Raw genomic sequence first — 22,293 nt, 5'->3', positions numbered from 1 at the left:
TAGCAGGATACAGAATTAATGCACAGAAATCTCTTGCATTCCTATACACTAATGATGAAAAATCTGAAAGAGAAATTAAGGAAACACTTGCATTTACCAATGCAAAAAGAATAAAGTACCTAGGAATAAACCTACCTAAGGAGACAAAAGACCTGTATGCAGAAAACATAGAAATATAGATCAATGGAACAGTATAGAAAGCCCAGAGATAAACCCATGCACATATAGTCACCTTAATTTTGATAAAGGAGGCAAGAGTATACAGTGGAGAAAAGACAGACTCTTCAATAAGTGATGCTGGGAAAACTGGACAGCTACCCATAAAAGAATGAAATGTCGAAGTGAGAGAATGGCATGGACATATACACTACCAAATGTAAAATAGGTAGCTAGTGAGAAGCAGCCTCGTAGCACAGGGAGATCAGCTCAGTGCTTTGTAACCGCCTAGAGGGGTGGGATAGGGAGGGTGGGAGGGAGACGCAACAGGGAGGGGATATGGGGATATATGTATACGTATAGCTGATTCACTTTGTTATACAGTCGCAACTAACAGAACATTGTAAAGCAATTATACTCCAATAAAGATGTGAAAAGAAAAGAAAAGAAAAGAAGAAGTAGCTCCCCATGAGCTCGTTTGTCACAGGAAATACTTTTCAACTCACATTGGCCAGGTTGGCCACCTCTCTCCCAACTCTCGGCTCGGGCCCCAAACTCTGGTCCCAGCTCTCATCAGGAGGAAAGTAGAGGTTGCCACTCTTCTGTGGGTGGGTGAGATGCATCTCAGCTGGATGTTCCAGTTTCACTATAAATACTTGAATCACTCCTGTAACATCCTAATACCCTAAGGAAGACAATGGCAACCAAGACCACACCCCCTAATTCTACAGGTGTAAACAACAGAAGAGACTGTAAAATGCTTAAAGGCCATAACTGACCTCGCTGGGAGTGTCCCATCTTCCCTCTTCCCCTAGACTTTAGCCATACCCCCTGAACATGTGTGTTCTCTCTAGGACTTTACATGCCGGTCTCCTGCCCCAGACACTTTTCCTGGCCACCTGTCTGCCCCTTCTCCTCTTACCTCAAGTTTCAGCATTGATGCACATCCCTCTGCAGAGCTCTCTCCAACCCTTTGCCTGGGCCCTCAGAGAACTCTGTCCTTTCCTTTAAAAAGTATTGCACTTTAGTTTGTCTGCTTCCATAGCTGACTCTAAGCTTTGAGGAAAAGGGAATACATCTACAAAGATCATCCACGAACCTCCACATCTAGCTCAGGGATTAGCACATGATACTAGCTCAACTACGGACTGAAAGAATGAAAAATACAATGCAACGTAATACAATAAAGCTTGTAGGTGAGTGCTGACACAACCAGGGCAATGGGTTGTCCAGCACGTAGGGGTGATCCTGGACCAGTAAGCTGGAGAGGCCTGCATAGGTGGCTGCAGAGGGGGGCACACTGGCCTACCTTTTTGGTTTTCACCGTAGAAGCGCAGCAATCCCCACCGTCATAGTTGCAGAAAGCTCGGTTGTTGATGGCATCACAGTAATTGTCTCCCATGAAGGGCTGTACATGAGGAGAGAGGCAGGGAGGAAAGGAGGCCTGGTTAGCATGCTGGAGTAAACGGGGGCTGGCCTCCGTAGATACTTAGCTGTATCTCATCTTCTCACAAACCTCCACAGTCAGCCTACCTGGCTTCAAATCCCTATGCCCTTTTGGACAAACTACCAGTCCTAACTTTTTTTTTTTTGGCTGTGTTGGGTCTTCGTTGCTGCACGTGGGCTTCTCTTGTTGCAGAGCACGGGCTCTAGGAGCACGGGCTTTGGTAGTTGTGGCTCGCGGGCTCTAGAGCTCAGGCTCAGTAGCTGTGGCGCACGGGCTTAGTTGCTCTGCGGCATGTGGGATCTTTCCAGACCAGGGCTCGAACCCGTGTCCCCTGCATTGGCAGGCGGATTCTTAACCACTGTGCCACCAGGGAAGCTCACTTCTACCATTTTTAAAGACCCTTATCTAGCCAAGTTTTTCCCAACCAAACTATGGTTATGCTAGGAGACATACTCTTATATGCTGGGTATGCAAAGGCAGCAGGATAGACCACTATGCCCTCCTGAAGCGGGGGGCTCATTTCACTTGAGGAAATGGCATGAAAATTTGAGCCCCCTTTCCCCCACTTTTCCTGGTAGCAGGTAACTACAAACATAATTTACAATAAATATATGTGCAAATATATTAGGAAGCTGAATGTAAACTACTCAAGAATTGTAAAGACTGAACGTAAGAATCACTAGGAACTTGGCATGATGGTTGGTGTATGATTATGGGTGCTTTCTTCTCTAACACAGGAGTACAGATATACTCGATGTCACACACTTTCCATGTTTGCTTTCTCCTTTTGTTCTCAAATAAAACAAGTAAGGTAGGCATTGATTGCTCTTCCCACTTCACACATGAAGACCCTGAGGCTCAGAGCAAGAAAGGGACTTGGCCAAGAGCAACTGGCAGAGTAGTGATTTCAATCTAAGTTGGTTTCTCATTTATTTTTACCCTTCTAGACTATACCTAGCATATGTTGATTTCTTTCTTTTCTTCCCTGTGTTCCTCCAACTCTGTCATGCTTGAAAGATGAGGAAAAGATGACGGAGTAAAATTATTACTGATCTGAACCCAGAGTCATCTTAGGGGAAAGTCAGGGGTCTCTGCAACCCCCCAGCACTTGCATTTCCCACCTGAACACTTAGCACGCTGTCTTCTACAGCTTGTGAACCTGTAGTTGGTGCAAGACTGTGAGCTCCTCAAAGACAAGGCCAATATCCCGTCCATCTCTGTCTCCCAGCCGCCTTGGAGTTTAATGCTGGGCACAACTTGGCTTTTAAAGATGTTTTAGGGACAGATCGTAATCGTACTGGTGTAGTGGAAAGGCAGTTGGCAGGGCTTTAGAAAACCTGGGTTCTAGTCTTCCAAACCTCAGCCACTGGTTGGTTACTCGGTAATTTTAACTAAGTGGCTTATCTTCTCTGGGTCTCAGGACTCACAGTGGTGAAATAAAGAGGCAGAATTAGACCACTGATTTCTCAAAGCAATGAACATACCCCTCCCCTCATCAAAGGTAATGCTGTGTAACCCTTTAATATAAAAAGCAGATGAAAGTGAAGCCCCTTTGATTAAAGTTCGGGTTGGGGGTCTCTAATGCTCAGTGGCTCGTCGACTTTTTGTGGGCTCCCATAAAAAACCCACAAGGGTTTTTTGTGGGGAGAGCCAAGTTCACAAGGAGTCCATCCTATGTGGCATCCCCGTCTCTTGCATCTATGCTCCAAATTCACAGTGTCTGTGCCCCCAACTCACGATGCCATTTCATCACTGCCCTAATTAGGGTCTAAAAAAGATTTTAGCAAGGTAGAGCCAAGAACAGAGAGAGAGCTGTACTCAACTGTGGGTACACACGCACATGGCTGTGAGCACAGGTGTGACTGCCGCCTGACTGCCATCATGAATACATCAGCACATGCGTCTTAAAGCAGAGAGGCACAAACAACTAGAGGATAAAACCCTTTGCTCTTTCTGGGCCTTAGAAGATTTGTCTGTGGGCTCTGTTCCCTAAGTTCTTTCTCACATTACATATAAAGACTAATAAAGGAAACCAAATGTCCTTTTTAAAAAAATAACAGGAACTGGCTTGGTAAAGGAGTAGCTGGAGAAGAAGAGGAAGAAGGAAAAATAAAAAATATTCTTTTTTTACTTGGTCACTGAAAAATATCTCCAGTCTCATTACTAGCTGCTTTCTTCTATGTACCCTTTCCTGCTGCCACATCCATGCATCCATCCTCCCATCTATCCATCCACCTTCTATTTAACCCTATCTACGGAATGCCTACTATGTGTTATACATTGTGCTTAAAAAAAAAAAAAAAAAAAGGATGTAATAGTCAATATAGACAGAGCTCCTGCTACTATAAGACCTTACATTCTAGTAAGGAGGCAGACTTTATTCACATGATCACTTATCCTATTGGCCAATTTCAACTCCGATAAGAGTTATAGAGGAAAGGTATGTGATGCTGTTAAGAGTAGAAGGATTTGACCTAATGAGAGAACTCCACGAGAAGTCCCTGAGGAGACGACGTTTCAGCTGACATGATGAGTAGGAGTTAATTAGGTGGGGGGTGGAGAAGGGAGACTTTCTAGAGGGAGAGAATAACATGTGAAAAGCTCTATAACCTAGAGATTGCTCCCGTCTCTGGTATTTCTTATGCCGCTACTTCTACTAATAGTACGTTTTGGAAAACAATTCATCCTTCAAGATCTAGTTCAAACATCACCCCTCCAAAATGTCTTCCCTACAACCCCCGGGAGGCCATGTGCTTCTGCAGCCTCTTACACCGCTTTGGTTATACCTCTTGGTACATCAGTTTAGAATTCTTCTTTAACCGTATCTCTGTTACTACACTGTAAGTTCCTTATGGACAGGGAACGTACGTCATCCATTTTTATATCTTAGACTTCTTAGCAAAATGCTGGCAATTTGAGCAAAACTTTATTAAACGTATCTTCCTTAAATGTTTATCTAGTAAAATGATGGGCAGATGGATGGATGAAGGGCAAGAAGATATCCACGTGAGTCAGGGAGAACACAGTACTGTTTTCCCTTGACTAAAAACATTGTACTCTCAGTACCTAGGGTAGTGCTGGGCACATACCAGGCACCCAGTGAAGCTTTGATGAACAAGTAAGTAAATGACTACTCTGAACACAGCTTGGGGCAGAGAGCAGGGGCCTAAAGGGCCCCAAGACCCTTTATCAATCTTGGCTCCTGCAGACATTCCAGGCTGATGGCTCCTCCCTGGACCCAGCAGTTGTATCTCTTCTAAGCATACTTTTCAGCCCCAGATAAGAGAGAAACTATCAGCTCTAAGTTAAGCAGGAAAGGAGACGAGGGGGCACCTGCAAGGGCAAAGGCGATAAGCATCCCTGGCAGAGCTCAGAGCCTGACAGGTGTGGGTCTCTTAGGCCTCAGTGCTGAGTCAAAGAAGGGATTGAATTCCGCTGTCACGCTGGTTGCCCAGACCGCCAACTCAGCAGAACGAGTGCCCAGGTAATCCAAGCTTCCTTTTTCTGAAATCCTGGACTGATCCAGAGAGATGTAAGGAAGCAACTGTCTCAGGTCCTTGGCTTTGGTTTTGTCGCTCCTGCTGAATCTTGAGAGAACGGGAGTTTTTAAAGACTGCAGTGTCCTGTGCCCTGAGAAGATGCCCCTGGGGACTCCCTAAGCAATACACAGAAAGAAGTGTGACCCAGTGACATTTACAGGTCAGGGGACGGTTCATGGGCAGAAGGTGGCCTAGTGGAGGAGAGACATCACGGGCCTGGAAGTCAGGAGACTTGGGTTCATGCTCTGGCTCTGTGTCTGGTATGCTGTGCGGTAACCTTGGGCCAGTGCATCCCCCCTCTGGCCCTCTTTTTCCAGTCTACACAACAAATGAGGACGGCAGATGGCATTAAGAGCTGTGCCAGTTGGCATTCTATCAAATGTTAGACCCGGCGGCTGGCTGGGTGTCAGTTTCCCCATCATCTAGAAGAACAGTCTGGTTGTGACAGTTTAAGAATTTCATCAAATACAAAGTTTTCTAGAGCACAATCTAGTCCTTTTCACCTGGATTTTCCTGAGGGGGGCCTGGGGGCACCACAGAGATTTGGACATCCACCTGGATGTGATTTGGGACCTCCTTTCCATGCCAGCTGAAAAGATTCACAGGGGGCATAGGGGTGCACAGAATGTCTCTGAGTTCCATGGACAGTAGCATGTCCTCGAGAACACAGGTGACATGCCAAGTGCCCTGGCCCTGCCCCTCCCCAAGCTTGTCACTGATACCCAGGGACAGAGCTCCAAAATGCCAAGTTCCAAGGAATGGTTCCACTGCCAAGTGAGAGAACTGAAGGGTCAGAGGGGATCTTCCACCTTCAGCTCAGTGGTTGAGTCTAAGGTGTCCAAATTACCTCTGGAGTTGAAGAACGCGTGAATGACAAAGACGTATGGCAGAAGGAAATGGTCTGCAATTAACGGTTGCAGGAAAAGTAGAAATGAAAAAACAGAAACTGCCTCATGTGGTTCTGTAAGAGTTAAATAAGGCAATGTTGGTAAAATGCCGGGCATAGTGTAGCTGCTAAATGAGTACGGCCTCGTCCCTCCCAGCCTCCCTTACAGAAGCAATATTATGTTGAACACAGGCTTCGGAGCCGGAAACACCCGGCTTGGAATCCCGACTGTTAGCCACTAAATGTATGTTGGAGTGTGTTTGCTGATATCTCTGTGCATCAGTTCCATGACCTATAAAGTGGGACTGCTGATTCCTGCCCGAGGAGTCTGTCAAAGGGATATTTACAGCACTTAGTAGGTACAGTAAACGGAAGTCATGATTAACGTAACCATAACAGCAATGGCTGTAGCACCATTTTGAGGGACTCACCTCACAGCCTTTGACACAGTGAATCAGGGCAGGGTGAGGATACCACTTCAGACCAGCTGTGCAGACAACTCTCTGCAGTGAGACGGAGAAAGAGGTCAGACGGGTTTGGGGCTGGCACCACATTCAACCACCCACCCCTCTTCTTGGATCTTCCAAGTGCTGGCCTCACCCTGGCATTTCCACGGAGAATTTGCCCAGGTACCTGCAATAACAGGATCCATAAGACTTAAATAATGTTTGTGTTCACCGCAGGTGTCACGATTCTGTATTTCCCTGGCAGGAAGAAGGGCTGAGGAGAAGGAGAATTGGGGGACCGAGACACGATCAGAAAGGCACTTCAGAAAATTCCTGGCTGACGTCTGCCCCACGGACAGAGCCGGGGATAAGGTGGGAGGAAGGAGGAAGGGTAGAGTGTGCATGTGTGCACACGTGAGTGCGCGTGCCGGTGTGCGTACACGTGCGTGCGTGTGGCTACAGCAGGAAGATGGAAGAATGGTGTGGAACAGGGCTTCCCAAAGTAGGCGCTAAGGACCACTGTCATCGCGATCACATGGGGGCACACGGAAAAGGCAGGTTCTTCAGCGCCGCCTTGGGTCTAAAGAGTCCGAATCTCTGAGGCCAGGGCCTGGGACTCTGCATTGTAGAAACAAGCCTCCCAGGTGATGCTGATACACATCACCGTTTGAGAGCAGTGGCCTGGAGGATGCATGAAATAACCTTTGGTTCGGAACCCTGGAGACGCAGAGAACTCTTTCTGCATCCACCTGCCACCAGGCCGTGCGGGCTAGGCTCCCAGTTCCTGAGGCTGCCCACACTCGTATCTCTGTGACTTTGTTCCTGCCGTTCTCCTTCACTGAAAGCCCTTCCTCATCTTGTCACCTGGAGAATCTTTACTTATCTTTTACATTTCTGTTCAAGACTACCTTCCTCAATACTCTGTCATGGTCTATATGGGAAAAGAATCTAAAGAAGAGTGGATACATGTGTATGTACAACTGACTCACTTTGCTGTACACCTGAAACTATCACAACACTGTAAATCAACTACACCCCAATAAAAATTTTAAAAGAAATACATGATATATAAACTTAGAATTAAAAAAAGAAAAGACTGCCTTCCTTTGTGGTGATTTCCCAGCCCTCTCAGGCAGAGCTTAAGGTATACATATATGTATTTACTTATAGCCTCCCATAATAAAATAATAATAATTATTATTATACTAAAATGTATTGAGTGCATTCATGGTGCTAATTACTTTATTCATTATCTTATTTATTTCTCACCACCATGCAGTGGGGTGGGCATTAATCTTGTATCATAAGGAGAACAAATTCCCCAAGCTCCATAGCTGTTAAGTAAAGGAACCAAGACTTGAAACCAAGCAATTGTTTTGGGAAGGATTTAAGGCAGCTCATAACATAAAATCCAACACAATAATTTCTTTTTAAGTGGGTGAAAAAAGAAAGATAAATAAAACTAGGAAGAGGGCTTCCCCGGTGGTTGAGAATCTGCCTGCCAATGCAGGGGACACGGGTTCGAGCCCTGGTCTGGGAAGATCCCACATGCCACAGAGCAACTAGGTCCGTGAGCCACAACTACTGAGCCTGCGCGTCTGGAGCCTGTGCTCCTCAACAAGAGAGGCCGCGATAGTGAGAGGCCCGTGCACCGCAATGAAGAGTGGCCCCTGCTTGCCACAACTAAAGAAAGCCCTCGCACAGAAACGAAGACCCAACACAGCCATAGATAAATAAATTATATTTAAAAAAAAATATATATATATATAAATAAAACTAGGAAGATAAAATAGCATCAGGACTAGGGCTAACATAACAATCTTAGAAGCTCCTTTTTCTATTCTGCCCTAGATGCCTTACTTTTCATGCCATATTACAATGCTTTCTTAAAAAAAAAAAAATAAAAGCAAATTAAAATAACCTGGAGGCAAATGCTTAGATTTGCGATGACAGGTGACTGTGCCAGGGAGCAGCCCTGGAAGTCTCTATGATCAGGGCTCTCTCTGCTGGCTGAATGCCAGTTGATTAATTTTAATTAAGAAATGAACGTTCACATGGGCTAGAATGTGGAAAATCATGTGACCAGCCCATTCTCTCCCCAAGGGCAGACGTATATGGGAGCAAAAGTGTAATTAGGTTTCTTGGTGAACTTGGAATCCCGTGACTCCAAGATCTGGCTGGGTTGGGTACCTTTCTTCTCTGCCCCACAGCATCTCTGGTTCACCCTTGGGTTTTCCATGCCTAGAATGGTGCCTGGTACAAGGAAGACGACCAGCAAATATTTATGTTATAAATGAATGGATCCATTTCAAGATAGAGATGATTTTACCAAGGGACAATTATTTTCTTTACCTGTCCTCCTCTCTTCTAGAGCATCAGAAGAGCATTTACGATGCCTAGCAGAGCATCTAGTTCAGAGGACCAGTTTAGTGTAGACTGAATTAATTAAAGATCTTGGACAAACAACTTAACTTGAAGATCTGCCAACCAGTCTCACAAGGTGAAATCTACTCTTTAGCCCCTACTGCCTCTGTTGACACTGTCTACCTTCTCCTAAAACAGAAGGTGATGTATGGGGAAGACTGAGCAATGAGGCATGAAAGACATGGTTGCAAATCTGACTTGAAATTTCCACTCTGAGGTTAGGTTTTCCCATCTGTGAAATGAGTACTGAAAATGTCATAGGCTTGCTGTGGTGAAGCACTGAGATAAATGATGTAGAAATGGTCAACCCAGGACTAACTCCTACAGGTAAGAGGGCATCTGTCTCCCCCCAGATCCAGGATGGAGCACAGCAAACAAATACATGTTGACCAAGTGAAGGAAAGTGAGAACTCTAGTGTCCCTTCCTTCCAGCTCAGCTACTTTCTTGCCCCTCTGCTTCCTAGCCATGGGGGCCAGAAGCAGAGGGCATCACCTGCTTTCATCCTCTGAGAAGCTTTAACCAGACTTCCATCTCTGGGTCTGAACGTCTGTTCCTGGCCAAAATTCAGGGATGTTGGAGGGGCACTTAGGTAATGGTTCAAGTAGTAGAAAACATCAGAATTAGGATCCACAAGGGACTCGATGCCCATTCCTCCCCCCTGTTTATTTGAGAGCTAATTTAATCCATCCGTAGGAGTGTCTTGGTGTGGTTGCACAAGCTTCTGTCAGCTGAGGTTTACCTGACGTGAGTTCAGAAAAAGGACTTTTATACCATCTGCGTGCGCCTATTTATCTTTCCAAGTCTTTTGGATTTTCCACTATTCCTCGGGGCTGCACGCCCCACCTGTCTCACTACAGGGCCCCTCTGTCTGCACGGAGGACTGGGAAAGGGGACAGGCAGCAAGAGCTGAAGGAAAGACTAGGCTGTTTACACCATATGTTGGGAGATCCCAGGGGCCCCTCAAATGCCAGCCTTGTTCCTCTTGATGCCAGTGGGACCTCTAGCCCAGTCAGAGCCCTTTCAGACCAGGTTTTGTAAGACAGCTTTCTTCTCTGCGTTGCTGCACAGGAAGAATAGACCGTCTTTTCTTCTTGGCTGTAATGACCATCAGCATCAACACCATCTGCACCACCACCAGCATCGTCATCAATAACACTATCACCATCACCATGACTATCATCATCACCACCACCAGCACCACCACCACCATCCTTACTGTCACAGTACCACTAACAACCCCACCACCATCATCCTTCTCATCAACACAAAACCCTCTATTAAGGGTATATTGTGCTCCAAGCCTTGTGCTCGGTGCTTTTATCTCATTTCATTTTTACCATAACTATGAGATAGGTACGTTTTTTTCAGGTGTATGACAAAATGATTCAGTTATTGTTTTTCAGATTATATTCCATTCCATTACATATTATACTGAACATAACCTGAACATAACTCCCTGTGCTATACAGTAAATCCTTGTTGCTTATCTATTTTATGTATAGTAGTTTGTATCTGTTAATCCCATACTCCTATGTGTATCCCTCCCTCTCCCTTTTAGTAACCACAAGTTTGTTTTCTATGTCTGTGAGTCCGTTTCTGTTTTGCATATAGATTCATCTGCATTATTTTTCGATTCCACATATAAGTGATTACCATACAGTATTTACATATGGTTTCTGACTCTGGTTTACACAAGAGGAAACTGAGGCACAGAGAAGTTAAATAACCTTCCCCAAGTCATACATATAGGTAATGACAGTCAGGAATGAAACTCACATCTGTCTTACTTCCACGTCTATCGTTTGAAAACTATATTCTCCTTCAAATTCCTCCAGCCCCCGAACTGGTAAGCATAAAAAAGGTTACTCTTTTGACCGATGGAAAGACCAAGGTTCAGAGAGGTAGAGAGGCTTTGAGACAAATGTAGTAGAGGCAGAGTGTTTAAAAGCTGAAGCCCAGAGAAGTCTGGCCCCAGGCAGAGCCAAAGACATGAGAAAGTATCTTAAAAGGACCCCCTCACCCTCAGGCCCAGACCTGACTCCCCTTCTGATGTCTTCTGGGATGAGTCCTCTTTTCCCCTTGATTTTTCCTTGATGTATAGGACCTTCTATGAGTGAATTATGGAATTTATTTTTGCTTTTGTTATCTGTTATGGAGTTTCTGGCTTTCTTCTGGGTAAGCTTTTTAAAAACCTAGGCATTTTCCACTCTGTATCCCTTGCTTGAAGAATACCTACCATTTGGAGGTGCGTAATCAATATTCACTGAATGAGTTAATGACCAAATGACCGAATGAGCGAATGTCTGAGTGTGTCCAGGAGTGAACGAGGAATCGCTGGTCTCTGCACACACCCCTCCGTCTCCGGGCTTCCCCTCCAGGGCACAGGACAGCTCCTTCTGCACAGTGGATAGGCTGGACTTTGTATTCAATCGGAACCATTCCACCTCTGACCTTTAGACTCTCGGCAGGGTTTCCCACACTGATGCCTTCTCTTCAAGGAATGAATTTCACATCCTTTGTCTGATGTACTGCGTATGTTTATTATGTATAACGTGTAAGGCAGTTTCCTTGCAGACCCGAATGCATGAGAATTAGCCCTGGGTTCTAATCCTGATTCAATCACACGAGTTATGTGAACTGGGCAGTGACAAGCTCTCAGAACCTCAGCTTCTTCATCTGTAAAATGGTGACAATACTTATCTCCTTGGAGTGTGAAGATACAGTGAAGGGTATATATGGAACTGCCTCACAAACAGTGCCTACATGTCACAGAGAGTCAATAAATGGTACTTTCCTCTCCTTTCCTTAATTCCCTCTCTTCCTCCTTCTCCCTCCTTCTCTTTCTTCTCTTTTTTTTTAAATAAATTTATTTATTTATTCATTTATTTAATTTTTGGCTGCACTGGGTCTTCGCTGCTGCACGTGGGCTTTCTCTAGTCGCGGTGAGCGGGGGCTACTCTTTGTTGCGGGGCGCAGGCTTCTCATTGCGGTGGCTTCTCTTGTTGCGGAGCACGGGCTCTAGGCGCATGGGCTTCAGTAGTTGTGGCACGCAGGCTCAGTAGTTGTGGCTCGCGGGCTCTAGAGCACAGGCTCAGTAGTTGTGGCACACGGGCTTAGTTGCTCTGCGGCATGCGGGATCCTCCCGGACCAGGGCTCAAACCCGTGTCCCCTGCACTGGCAGGAGGATTCCTAACCACTGCGCCACCAGGGAAGCCCTCTTCTCTTCTTTTCTTTCCTCCTTCCATCCCCCTTTTCAGAAGCTCTTTAAAAAGCCAGGATCCCAGCTACCTAGAGGCACGATAAGCCTCTGCGGTTGTGAGTGGCACTTCCCGTTGGGAAGCTTTCTCGGCACCCAGTGCAGGGCAGATTGGAGGTGCTCCTTAGGAGCTGATGGAAGAGAAGCTGCCCCCCAGATTCTGGATGTCCAGCCTGGAAGAGTCTGTCTCAATCCAGAGGTTGTAAGCCAACAGCTTCCGGGCTATACAACCCACAGAAATGTTGGGTTTGGCACACAGAGTGCTTAACAAAAGTCAGAATCAGTTGCCAATATATAAAACATGAGAGACTTCTTATTTTAAAAACTCCAGATTTCTTGTACTCAAGAGAAAAAGGAAAATCTGGCCACACTGAACCCACATTTCCACACTGTCACACTCAGCTAGAGGCTCCCCCTTTGGCAGCCAGCGTGTGTCTTCCACAGTTGACCACAGTCTCCACCATTCCCTGCAGTCTCTCTAGCACTGAGCCTGAGGGGTGTTTCCATCTATCATTGAGAGTTTGCACTGTCTTGCTTATTAGATTAGAGGAAGGTTTCTCTGTATCTCTACTGCTTTCAAAACTGCATACGTGGGAGGGGGCTTTAAAGGGGGGAGAACTTAAAGGAAATGAAAGGACAGAGTGTTTTTCTTTATGAAGGTAAAACATATGCCTAAAAAGAATTTCATCAGATATATACTCTAAGATTCCAGTAACATGAAGTTCAAAAATAAGCAAAACCAGTATCTCCGTGGTGTGGGTACTGCCTGCCATGGAGAAGGGAAGCCCTCTCTGGGGAGTTGGAAAGGTCCCCACCCTGATCTGGGTTTCAAGAGTGGACACAAACATAAAAATTGATCAAGTCTAATGCTTAAGATTAGCATGTGAGCTTAATCTCAACAGGAAAAACGTCAACTGCATTTGTAATATCTCATTTCTTAAGTTGGGCAGTACGCACATGGGCAGTTGTTTTCTTTTCTTTAAGTCCCTCTGTGTCTGTCTGATGTATTTATTGTAAATACTACTGCTACTGCTATGGGTTGGCCAAAAATTTTGTTTGGGTTTTTCCGTAACACCTCACGGAAAAACCCGAACAAGGTTTTTGGCCAGCCCAATACTCAGTATTTAAGATACAAAATCATCGTCCCAATACTCAGTATTTAAGATACAAAATCACACGCTTGGCCTGCTTCACCCGCTTATCGCACCTGTCTGGTTCCCGTCGGTGTGTGAGTTTGTGACTCTTGGTTTCAGTCTAGCTCTTGTTTCACAGATGGGGCAACTCTGGCACGTATAGCAAGCAGGTGTTGAACCCTAGTCACCTGACTCAGCCACCATAAACATTGAGGGAGCATCTACCGTGTGCTGGGCGCTTGAGGGGTACACCAGGGTAAATAAGGTGAGCACGGGCCCACCTTCACGAAGGTCACCAGTCCTGCACGTGATCTCAGTGTTGGTATTCCACTCATCTAGGTGGTCCTCATTCTCGTCATACGTGCCAATACAGGTAAAGTGCTTAAAACAGAGCCTGTCACGCGGTAAGTGCCAGTGGTGGGTCGCAGCAGGCTTGCGTGGGCTTACGAGAGGCAACAGTGCTGATCTCTTGCTACTTGTGTTGAGTGACAGCCACTTGGAAACCCAGAAATCTGCTATGGTGAGAACATTTACGCCTCAGGAATTGGCAGGTGCTACGAATCAGAGGGTGTACTTTTGTGGAGAGCCAGTTGTGAATTATTCACCGGCTGGTAAGCGATCGCAAACATTCTGCCTTTATTATTATCATTGTAGAGGCTGCAGGGGTAGCTGGAGGAGTACACGGCAGCATCAGGCTGGCCTGGGTCCCTCTCCAGTTCCTCGTAGGCAAGTGGCTTCTACCTCTGAGATTCCATTTCCTCTGCTGAAAAAATGGAGTCTAATTCCCGCCTCATAGTGTGTGTGTGTGTGTGTGTGTGTGTGTGTGTGTGCGCGCGCGCGTGCAAATCAAGGCTGGAAGGTGTCTGATCCAATGCTCGATTCACAGCAGGCATCCATTAAATGTCAGCTGTCATCTCTCACTCTCTTATGCTGGGGACAAATGTGACAGTAGCTGGCGTGGAACCTCGGTCCTGACCATCTACCTTGTGCTGGTGCTCAGAGGTGAACCCTCAGAAAGCAGAGGAGCGATCCAGGGCCTGCCTTGGCCTGGCAGTGCCTGCACCAGCAGCTCTGTTTCTGTAGCTCTCACCACAGAAGGGGCAAGGGTGCAGCCGAGGCCAGCTTTTCTGCCTGATTCCTGGAAATCCTCAATCTCTGCCCTTCGCCCTCCTCCCTTTTTCTAGCACATTTTTTCCTCCTGGATAATGAGGCCTCCGGAGACCAGTGGAGGTCTGAACCTCGTTATGGCTCTCTGGGTAGGCCGGCATCAATAAAGGCCGGCAGACCAGGGAACTGGGTGGGGGGCTGGAGCAGGCAGGCAGCGGGTGGGCGACTGACGAGGGGGGCGCTTTGTAGACTTTCAAATCCCTAGATTTATTTCACAGTGAATTATAACTGAACTCTTTAGTGCCTGGGGCTCACAGAGGGAAGGGTGGGAATTCACCCGGGGGCAGCGAGGAAAGGCCTGAGGGGGAGCCGGGTCGGGGAACCCGGTGTGGGTCCCAGGCACGTGGGATGTGAGCGAGGTCTCCTGTGCTCTGTGTAGAGTGTAGGTCCCTGCCTTTGCTGGGTGGAAGTCAGGGTGGAGTAGAGGCAGGGCGGGATGGAGTGCAAGGAGCTCCCGGTCAAGATCCTGCCTCTGCTTCCTGGGCTGACCTGGCCCAGTCCTCTCCCTCTCTGAGCCTCAGTTTCTCCATCTGTACAATGAGGGGCGTGTATCTGATGATCTCCAACTTCCTTGAGACTCTGACATACAGCCTCTGTGCGTGCGCCTGGGCGTGTACAGCCCATCAGAGTACATGGGGTGCTCGGTGAGGTGAGGGAAGCAGGGTGCGCAGGGTGCGCTCGTGCAGGTCCAGGAGAGTCAGGCAGAGAGACGGACAGAGAGAGATGGAGAGAACAGTGGGGATGGAGGGAAAGAATGTGGGCAGGAGGGAGGCAGAGCCAGGTCACAGAGGTATCAGGAGAAGGGAGAGAAAGAGCGTGAAGAAAGAGGCAGGAGAAGAAATGAAGCTGGAGATGGGCAGAGAGCGGGAGCGGGGAGGACGACGAAGGAGGGGTGGAGAGCCCTGGGGCGCACGGGGGCGCAGGGGGCTGCTGGCCAGGCCCAGGGCCAGGCCCACAGGTGCAGAGTGCTGCGTAAGCCCTCACAGCCGTGCTCTCGGCTCATCGGGGAAACAGTGCACCCGGCCTCGGGTTCTGCAGCAGGCGGGCAGACGGCAAGGCCTCCGGCGCCCCGGCAGAAAGGCTGAACCCGCCCTGCAGCCCTGCCTCTCTCACTTCCTCCAGCGTGAGGGGCCAGTGCCCAGAGCTGGCACATGAGGCCTGGGATCATGCTGCCCCGGAGGACAAGAGTGGGGTCCCGAGTGACCGGGTGACACCCAGGAATGTGGGAGCGGCCAGCACCAGTGTGAACATGGCCTTCCAGCAGCCTGACCGTGGGAAGAGCACAGCCCTTGGATGCAGGCTTGGGGTCGAGCCCTCACCCTGGGCCATTGCCCGCTCCTGAGGTCTCAGTGTCCACAAGGGGAGAATGCAGACAGTGGCCCTCACTCCACATAACCATCCTGGGAGACCAGTGGGGGTCTGAACCTCGTTCAGACCTCATATGCTAAGCTCCGGGTGCACAAACACGGTAGGTGCTTCGTACACAATTGGTGTTACTAGTTCCCCGTATCACATATTAATTGCTTTCCACCAAATAAGCAAGGCACGAGAAAGATACCAGAAGCCTAGGCTATGGAATATCCCAGAGCTTATATTAGAGAAGCCAAGAGCACCGTCCTGACCAGTGAGGACGCTCCAGTGAGGCAGACACGGGTCTGTGACCTGACTCTGCTCTTTCTACCCAGCTGTTCTTGGGGCCTCAGTTTCCTCATCTGTACACTAGGCACATTAGTCCTCTAACTCCTAGGCTGTCATCAGGATTCAGCGGGACAGTACATAAAAGATCCCTAGCACAGGGCCTGTCAGAGGGAAGGTATTAAACACTCAAGGGCTGGAAAAATGATGGTGAACAAGTCTTCACTCCACAGAGCAGATGTGACCGTTAGATGCTTTCACGTATGTAGAGGGACTAATGCAGGACCAGAGCGTATAAGTGGTCAACAAGGTCATTTCCCTCCCTGAGCCGCAGGGGGGTGGCCCCCGTCACTCACCTCCACCCGCGTGGGGTTCAGCCAGTGGGGGATGTCACGGACGGTCACGTTCACTGGCAGGATGATGGGCTCGCTGTTGTGGTCCAGGCACGAGGTGGCACACTCCGACCCTGAGGGGAAGCCGAGAGTGAGGTGATGGCTCGGCCCCCGTCTCCTGATGCCAGGGGCTGCCCCACCCCCAGAGCGGGCCCTGCCGCTCCCTGGTCCCCAGTGAGTGGGGACGCCCACCCTCAAGGGCAGTGGGCAGGAGTGAACGCCCCAGCAGCGCCACCTCTGGTCTCCCTGACCGTTCTCTCGTCTCCAGTCCAGCTGGCACGCACCACCACGGTCAGCAGCCCTCAGCCCAGGTTGGTCCTGCTCTTCCTCTGCTCAGAAACCTTTCGAAGGTTCCCCACATCCAGGACAAAGTCCAGATCCCTCTGCTCGGCACCCATGGCCTCCCACGGTCTGGTCAACCTTATCTCCCACTAACCATCTTCACACCCTCCCACTAACCGGACTGTGCTCAGTTTCGCATGGGAGTCCCACACTTCCTCGTCTCTGTACTTCTGTTCCTGTCCATCCTGTCTCCTGAATCGTCCCCCCGATCTGCCTTTGCACGGTCAAATCCTACCAGTTCTTCAAAGTCCAGCTCAAATCCTCCAAGAAGCCTGCCCTGATTTCTGCAGCTGAGTGAGAGCAGAGTTTGGCACTGAGGAATCTCACTCCGGTGTCGGGCTTACCCCCTTTCCCTCCTTTTCCCAGTAACAGGGATGCCCTGGGAGGGCAGGGATGGGATCAGTTCCTCTCTGAGCCTAACCCAGTGCCTGACACACAGGGTCTGCTCAGCAGGCGTCAACCAAATGAATGGGGAGCCTGTGAATGCAACGTCAACGTCTCGGCCCCATACTTCTCCTCCCACACCGCCTGCATTCGCGCCCTCTGTGCCCTCGAGACCATCCCTGCCCCTCTTCCACTAGCGTATGACCAGTTAATGACCCTTCAGACCTCAATCCACGTGTCGCTTGCTCGGAGAAAACCTCCATTCCTGACGGGCCAAACCCTCTCACTGGCACCCAGCACAGATTTGTCACATTGGCTTGGTGACTGTTGTACCAATAGCTCTCTTCCCTGCTCGACTGTAACTCCACGAGGCCAGCACTGCCCGCGCTCCCCCTTCTATGCCCAGAGCCTGGCACTGTGCGTGGCGGATGGCAGGCACTCAGTGAGTATCTGTGAAGTGAGTGAAAGGGACAAGAGTGAACAGGTGCATAGGTGGTTGAGGAAATGAGAGAGTGAATGAATGAATGGATGACTGGCACAATGAGTGAATGATGAATGAGGCATCTCGTGGTGGAGGAAGTGGGTACCTAGATGGATGAGTGAATGAATAAATGACTGAGGAAGTGGATACAGGGATGAAAACATGAATCAGGCAGTGAGTCGGTGAAGGCGCCATGACCGACAGGGACAGGGTTAGTACACAGAAGCCCTTGGTCCAGGGACTTCTTCAGCTGACTTTCAAGCTATGGGTTAGCAAGATGACTGTAATTTGACTCATACATTCTCTGTCCTGACCTCACTGATTCTGAAGTCTCCTAAAAATCAAGCTCATCCCATGGGATGTCCCCAGGACTCCCAAAAAAGTGCTCATTCATATGGACAAAGAACTGAGGTGTCAGAATCTGACCAGGGCCCTAAGGAGGTCATTCCCCTGCCTTAGGGCCAAGACCACCCTTGAACACTAAAAGGTTTACAAGAGTCAACTCTCTTGAAAAACATCCTATGCTGTGAGCCATTCTAAAGGCTCCCTGCAAACGTGTGTGTGTGTGTGTGTGTGTGTGTGTGTGTACACAGTATGTATATATGTTTACGCATACATGCAGCTATACGTACATAGACACTTGTATATGTATATATAGTTTATCCAGTGCCCTTCCTGTTGCCACCTACCTCGTCACCCTCTTCAATCTAAGAGACTCACAGAACTCACAGAATCAGAAGAGGTAGCAAGGGTGGGGCGGCGGGTTCAGGACAATCTCTGGAACCTCTTTAATTTAAACATGGGGCCACTGAGCCCAGAAGGTGGGGATGGGGATATTCCCGGTCCTGCCAGGTGTTTTTCACCCATCACTCGTTCCCCTGCACACCCAGTGTCATCGCATCCGTCTCAGAGGCGACAGCGTGCAGCGTGCGAGCTCGGGTCGCAGAGATGGCGAGTAGGGGGCCGTGAATGAAAGCCCACGCCTCTCTGAATTCCAAGCCCAGCGATGGATATGGCGGAGACACAGAGGGAAGAGAAAAGAAGGCAGCAGTGGAAGGGGACAGAGAGGGGTGAAGAGTCAGAAGAAAGAAAAGAAACGGGGGACACACAAAAAGACAAAAAAGGTGAGTGACGAGAAGAAGAGGGATCCCTAAGCAGTCAGAGACACTCGGTGGTGTGTGTCTGTCACGAGATCAGTTCTGAAGATTTTAGGGAGCAAGGATGAAACCAGGCTGCGATGATAAAATCCTTTCGAGAAAAGAAGATGCAGCCTCTGAGAAGTAGACAACGGTTATTTATCCCAAAAGGGGGGAAAAAACTGGTCAACACAGGAGGCCACCGCTGCCTTACGCAGGAGCCACGTCTTAATTTCTCTTGCCCCGTACCTCCCCCTCGGCACTTCCCTCCCCCATGCCGTGGCTCTGGGCCTCAGGACCAGGCTGCTGTGTTGTGATACATGAGCCCTAATCGGCATCACTACAGACTGGTGATCTCGGCGGCCCCCGCCTCCCCTTCCCGGGAGGAGCAGGGACGGTGGCAGCGGCCTTGGTGGCAGTAACAACTTTCTGAGGACCCCTCACTGCCACAAAAGCCTCCCCAGGCTGCTCGGGGAGGGACCCTGGAAGAGCTGCTCTGGGTGGCCCCAGCACGTGGGCCCCAGCCACCAAGCTGGACACACATGTCACCCGTGCCCTGCTTACCAGGCCTTTGGTCGAGTCTCTCTCCTTGGTGAGGTGGGCTCTGCCCAGGGAGGGGCTCAGAATGCGGTAGGAGGGAGAGCAGCCTGGGGGGTGGGGGAGAGAAGCCTCTCCCCTCCGTCCTCTCGCCACCCCCTCAGTGCCCCAGGCCGCTTTTACTCTCTCAGCTCTCCCCGTGTGCCCTCACCTGCCCACCGCCCATCCCGGGTCACCGTATTCATAAAACTGGCATCTGCATGGCCGTGGGAGCATGAGGAAGGGAAGGAGATTCAGGTTCCGATGTCAGACAGCTTGCTTTCCCTTTCTGCTCTGACCATGAAGAAGCTCAGTGGGTAAAGCAAATGCTACCCCTCCCTCCTGACCATTCTGTGGGCCAGCAGAGAGCCAGGCATTCTAGCTCACTTTCGCGTGCCTGTGACAGGTACACACAACACAGGTTCAAAGGGGCCACGAGGTGTGTTAGTGTATGTGTGTGCGAGCTACATGCAGGTTTATGGGTGGCGAATGTGTGTGGCGTCTCGCTGAAGTGTACGTGCCAGGCATGGGCTCACCACATGACGTGTGCGTGTACATCTGGTTAAGCATTTGTGCGTATATGAATATATGTGCTTGCACGTGTCGGTGGATGCAGACATGCAGGAGGTCTGTTTTTCGTCAGCATTTTTTCTCCCAGGGTTGCTCAAGGCCAGTCGTGAGTGTGACTGAGTATTCACGCACATGCCCTGACTGAGCTGGGGACAGGGACCCCATCACAGACAAAAGTGTCCAGAGCCATGAACACCCCTCAGGGATGATGGAGAGGAGAAAGCCGTGGCCTTGGGATGGAAGAGCCAAAGCTACTTGCCATTGCTACACCTGTTGCCCCAACTCTCTAGAAAGCTTATAGTGGCAGGCCCTATAAACCCCACCTCTCTGCAACCCTCCTGGTCAGGGTCCTTTGGATCGGTGGCTCGGCAAGATCTTAAAGTACCTCTGGAATCAGCAGGGACAGAACCATGTCCGTGGGTGTTTTCTGACCCGTCCTGGACTGACACAGGAGGGTTGATCCCTACTCTGAGTTCAGGTGAAGAACCTCTGCACTTGGAGGCTACATGTTTCCATCTTTAAAAGGAAGTGGTCAGGCCCCCTTACGCCTCTGCTCTCCAGCCATGGGCCTCCCTTCTGGACATGAAACGGTAACTCGTTTTACTAGGTGAGGAACACTTTGACTCTGTGTGGCTGAGAGTGAGTGCCTGCACAGATAACCTTCTGCTCCAGACATCCCTGGTGATTGTCCCAGGACTGGCCATGAGAAAGGACATCCAATTCCCTGGGCTTTTCATCGTGGTCAATTAGGGAATCAGCCCAAGAGGTCATCAGTATCACTGCCCTCAACTGAGATTAGACTCAATGCACACCCAGCTCCCCAGAAAGCCGCAGGCCTGTGATTAACGCGTCTGTCCAGACACCTGCTTTCAACCAGACAAACTCCTGGCATCAAACCCCAGTTTGTCTCCCTTCACTTGGCAAGCTGGTCTATCACCACGCAAATAGTATTCTGAAAACACTATTCATCCTTATTTAGGAGGCAACTGGAATGCCGTGGAAAGGACTCAGGCTTTGGAGAAGGAGAGGTTGCAAAGATCCCTTTGAGTCTCAATTTCCTCATCTGTTAAAGCTTACTGAGAGGAAACGAGACAATGCCTCTGAAGTGCTTGGTGCGGCACTGACCCACAGTCGGTACTCCGAATGACCGGCATTACATAAACTTTAAGATTAATAACAAAGGCTGCCACGCTGGACCACGACTGCTTCCCTAAACAGGACGCATGTTTTCATCCCTCCCTCCCTCCCTTTGCCACGCGATCCCTTCTGCCTGGAGTGCCATTTCTTGCCCCACAAGCTCCTGCAAATCCCTGTATAAGCGTCCCTTCCTCTGGGAGCCTTCTGTGTCCCCGGAGGCACCGGTCAGCTGTTCTGTACTCCAGTGGAACTGCACGCTCACCCAACACTGCTTTGCCAACATCCCTGCCCTGAACTCTCTCTGGGAGGACAGGGTCTGGTCTCATTCCTCTTCATTTCCCCAGTGCCTCATGCAAGGTCTCACATAGCACGGCTGCCCAAGTCCTCGGCAGGGCGTGAGCCCCGAGCTCCTGGAAGGACGTGCCCTCCCACTGCTCAACCCGACACGCCCGTCATACCGATGGCATAGCCTGCAGGGCACTGCAGCTTCAGGTTGCTGTTGAGCTGGTCCGGGGCTGAGCACTGGCCTTGCATCTCCTGGCAGACGTGGAAGGAGCCGCTCCAGGTGCCATCTTTCCGGCAGTGGATGACGTTGCTCCCATGCCCCTGAACGTCACAGAAGCACAGTCAGGACCAAGAGAGACCCCACCCTCCACAGAAGAAGCCTCTGAGTGTTGCATCTCCCCAGAGCTCTGAAAATGTTAAAAAAACAAGTTCTTAACAGTGGTGGAACCCCAACCACCCTCAGACAGAGGAACTGTAATATCTCCATTTTACAGACAGGAAAACTGAGGACTCAGTGTGGGAACAAACTTGCTCAAAGCATCCTGGACAGTTTAACTCCCAGGTTTCCTAAATCTTGGCAGTGCTCTTTCAGAGATTTCAATCGGAGAAATGTGTTCTGCTTGTGTGTTTGTTTTTAACTGAGAAGGTGGGACCCACGTGCACCCCCAATGTGTACCGTGAGTAAACATGGGTCCTGGCACTGTTTGGAAGGAGACAGGCATACACCAAGGCTCGTTTCCTCTCAATTGATGAGAAAGCGTCCCAGGCCAGGGCTCTGCCACGTGCTAAGTAGGCGACCTTGGCTCCGCTGAGGAGCTTTCTCTTCCAGGGATTCCCTCCTCTCCTTCCCCTTCCCGTCCTCCGTTCTGCTCTATTCCATTCCAGCAATAATGGCATCAA

General features: G+C 49.4%; 1 protein-coding gene across 1 annotated transcript in view; it reads right to left on the bottom strand.

Annotated features, from left to right (window-relative positions):
- The window catches only part of PAPPA (pappalysin 1), a 225,850-nt gene that overhangs the window by 24,592 nt on the left and 178,965 nt on the right, over positions 1 to 22,293 (bottom strand). The window contains exons 18-21 of the mRNA XM_024762187.1: positions 21,567 to 21,714; positions 16,447 to 16,556; positions 6,460 to 6,531; positions 1,466 to 1,564 (exon numbers count right to left, since the gene is read on the bottom strand). Coding sequence (XP_024617955.1) covers positions 1,466 to 1,564; positions 6,460 to 6,531; positions 16,447 to 16,556; positions 21,567 to 21,714 — 429 coding nt within the window. The remainder of the gene's footprint in view (positions 1 to 1,465; positions 1,565 to 6,459; positions 6,532 to 16,446; positions 16,557 to 21,566; positions 21,715 to 22,293) is intronic.

The sequence above is a fragment of the Neophocaena asiaeorientalis genome, unplaced genomic scaffold, assembly GCF_003031525.2.
Source record: "Neophocaena asiaeorientalis asiaeorientalis breed wild unplaced genomic scaffold, Neophocaena_asiaeorientalis_V1.1 scaffold78, whole genome shotgun sequence".
NCBI lineage: Eukaryota > Metazoa > Chordata > Mammalia > Artiodactyla > Phocoenidae > Neophocaena > Neophocaena asiaeorientalis.
This window is presented reverse-complemented; position numbering and strand designations above follow the sequence as displayed.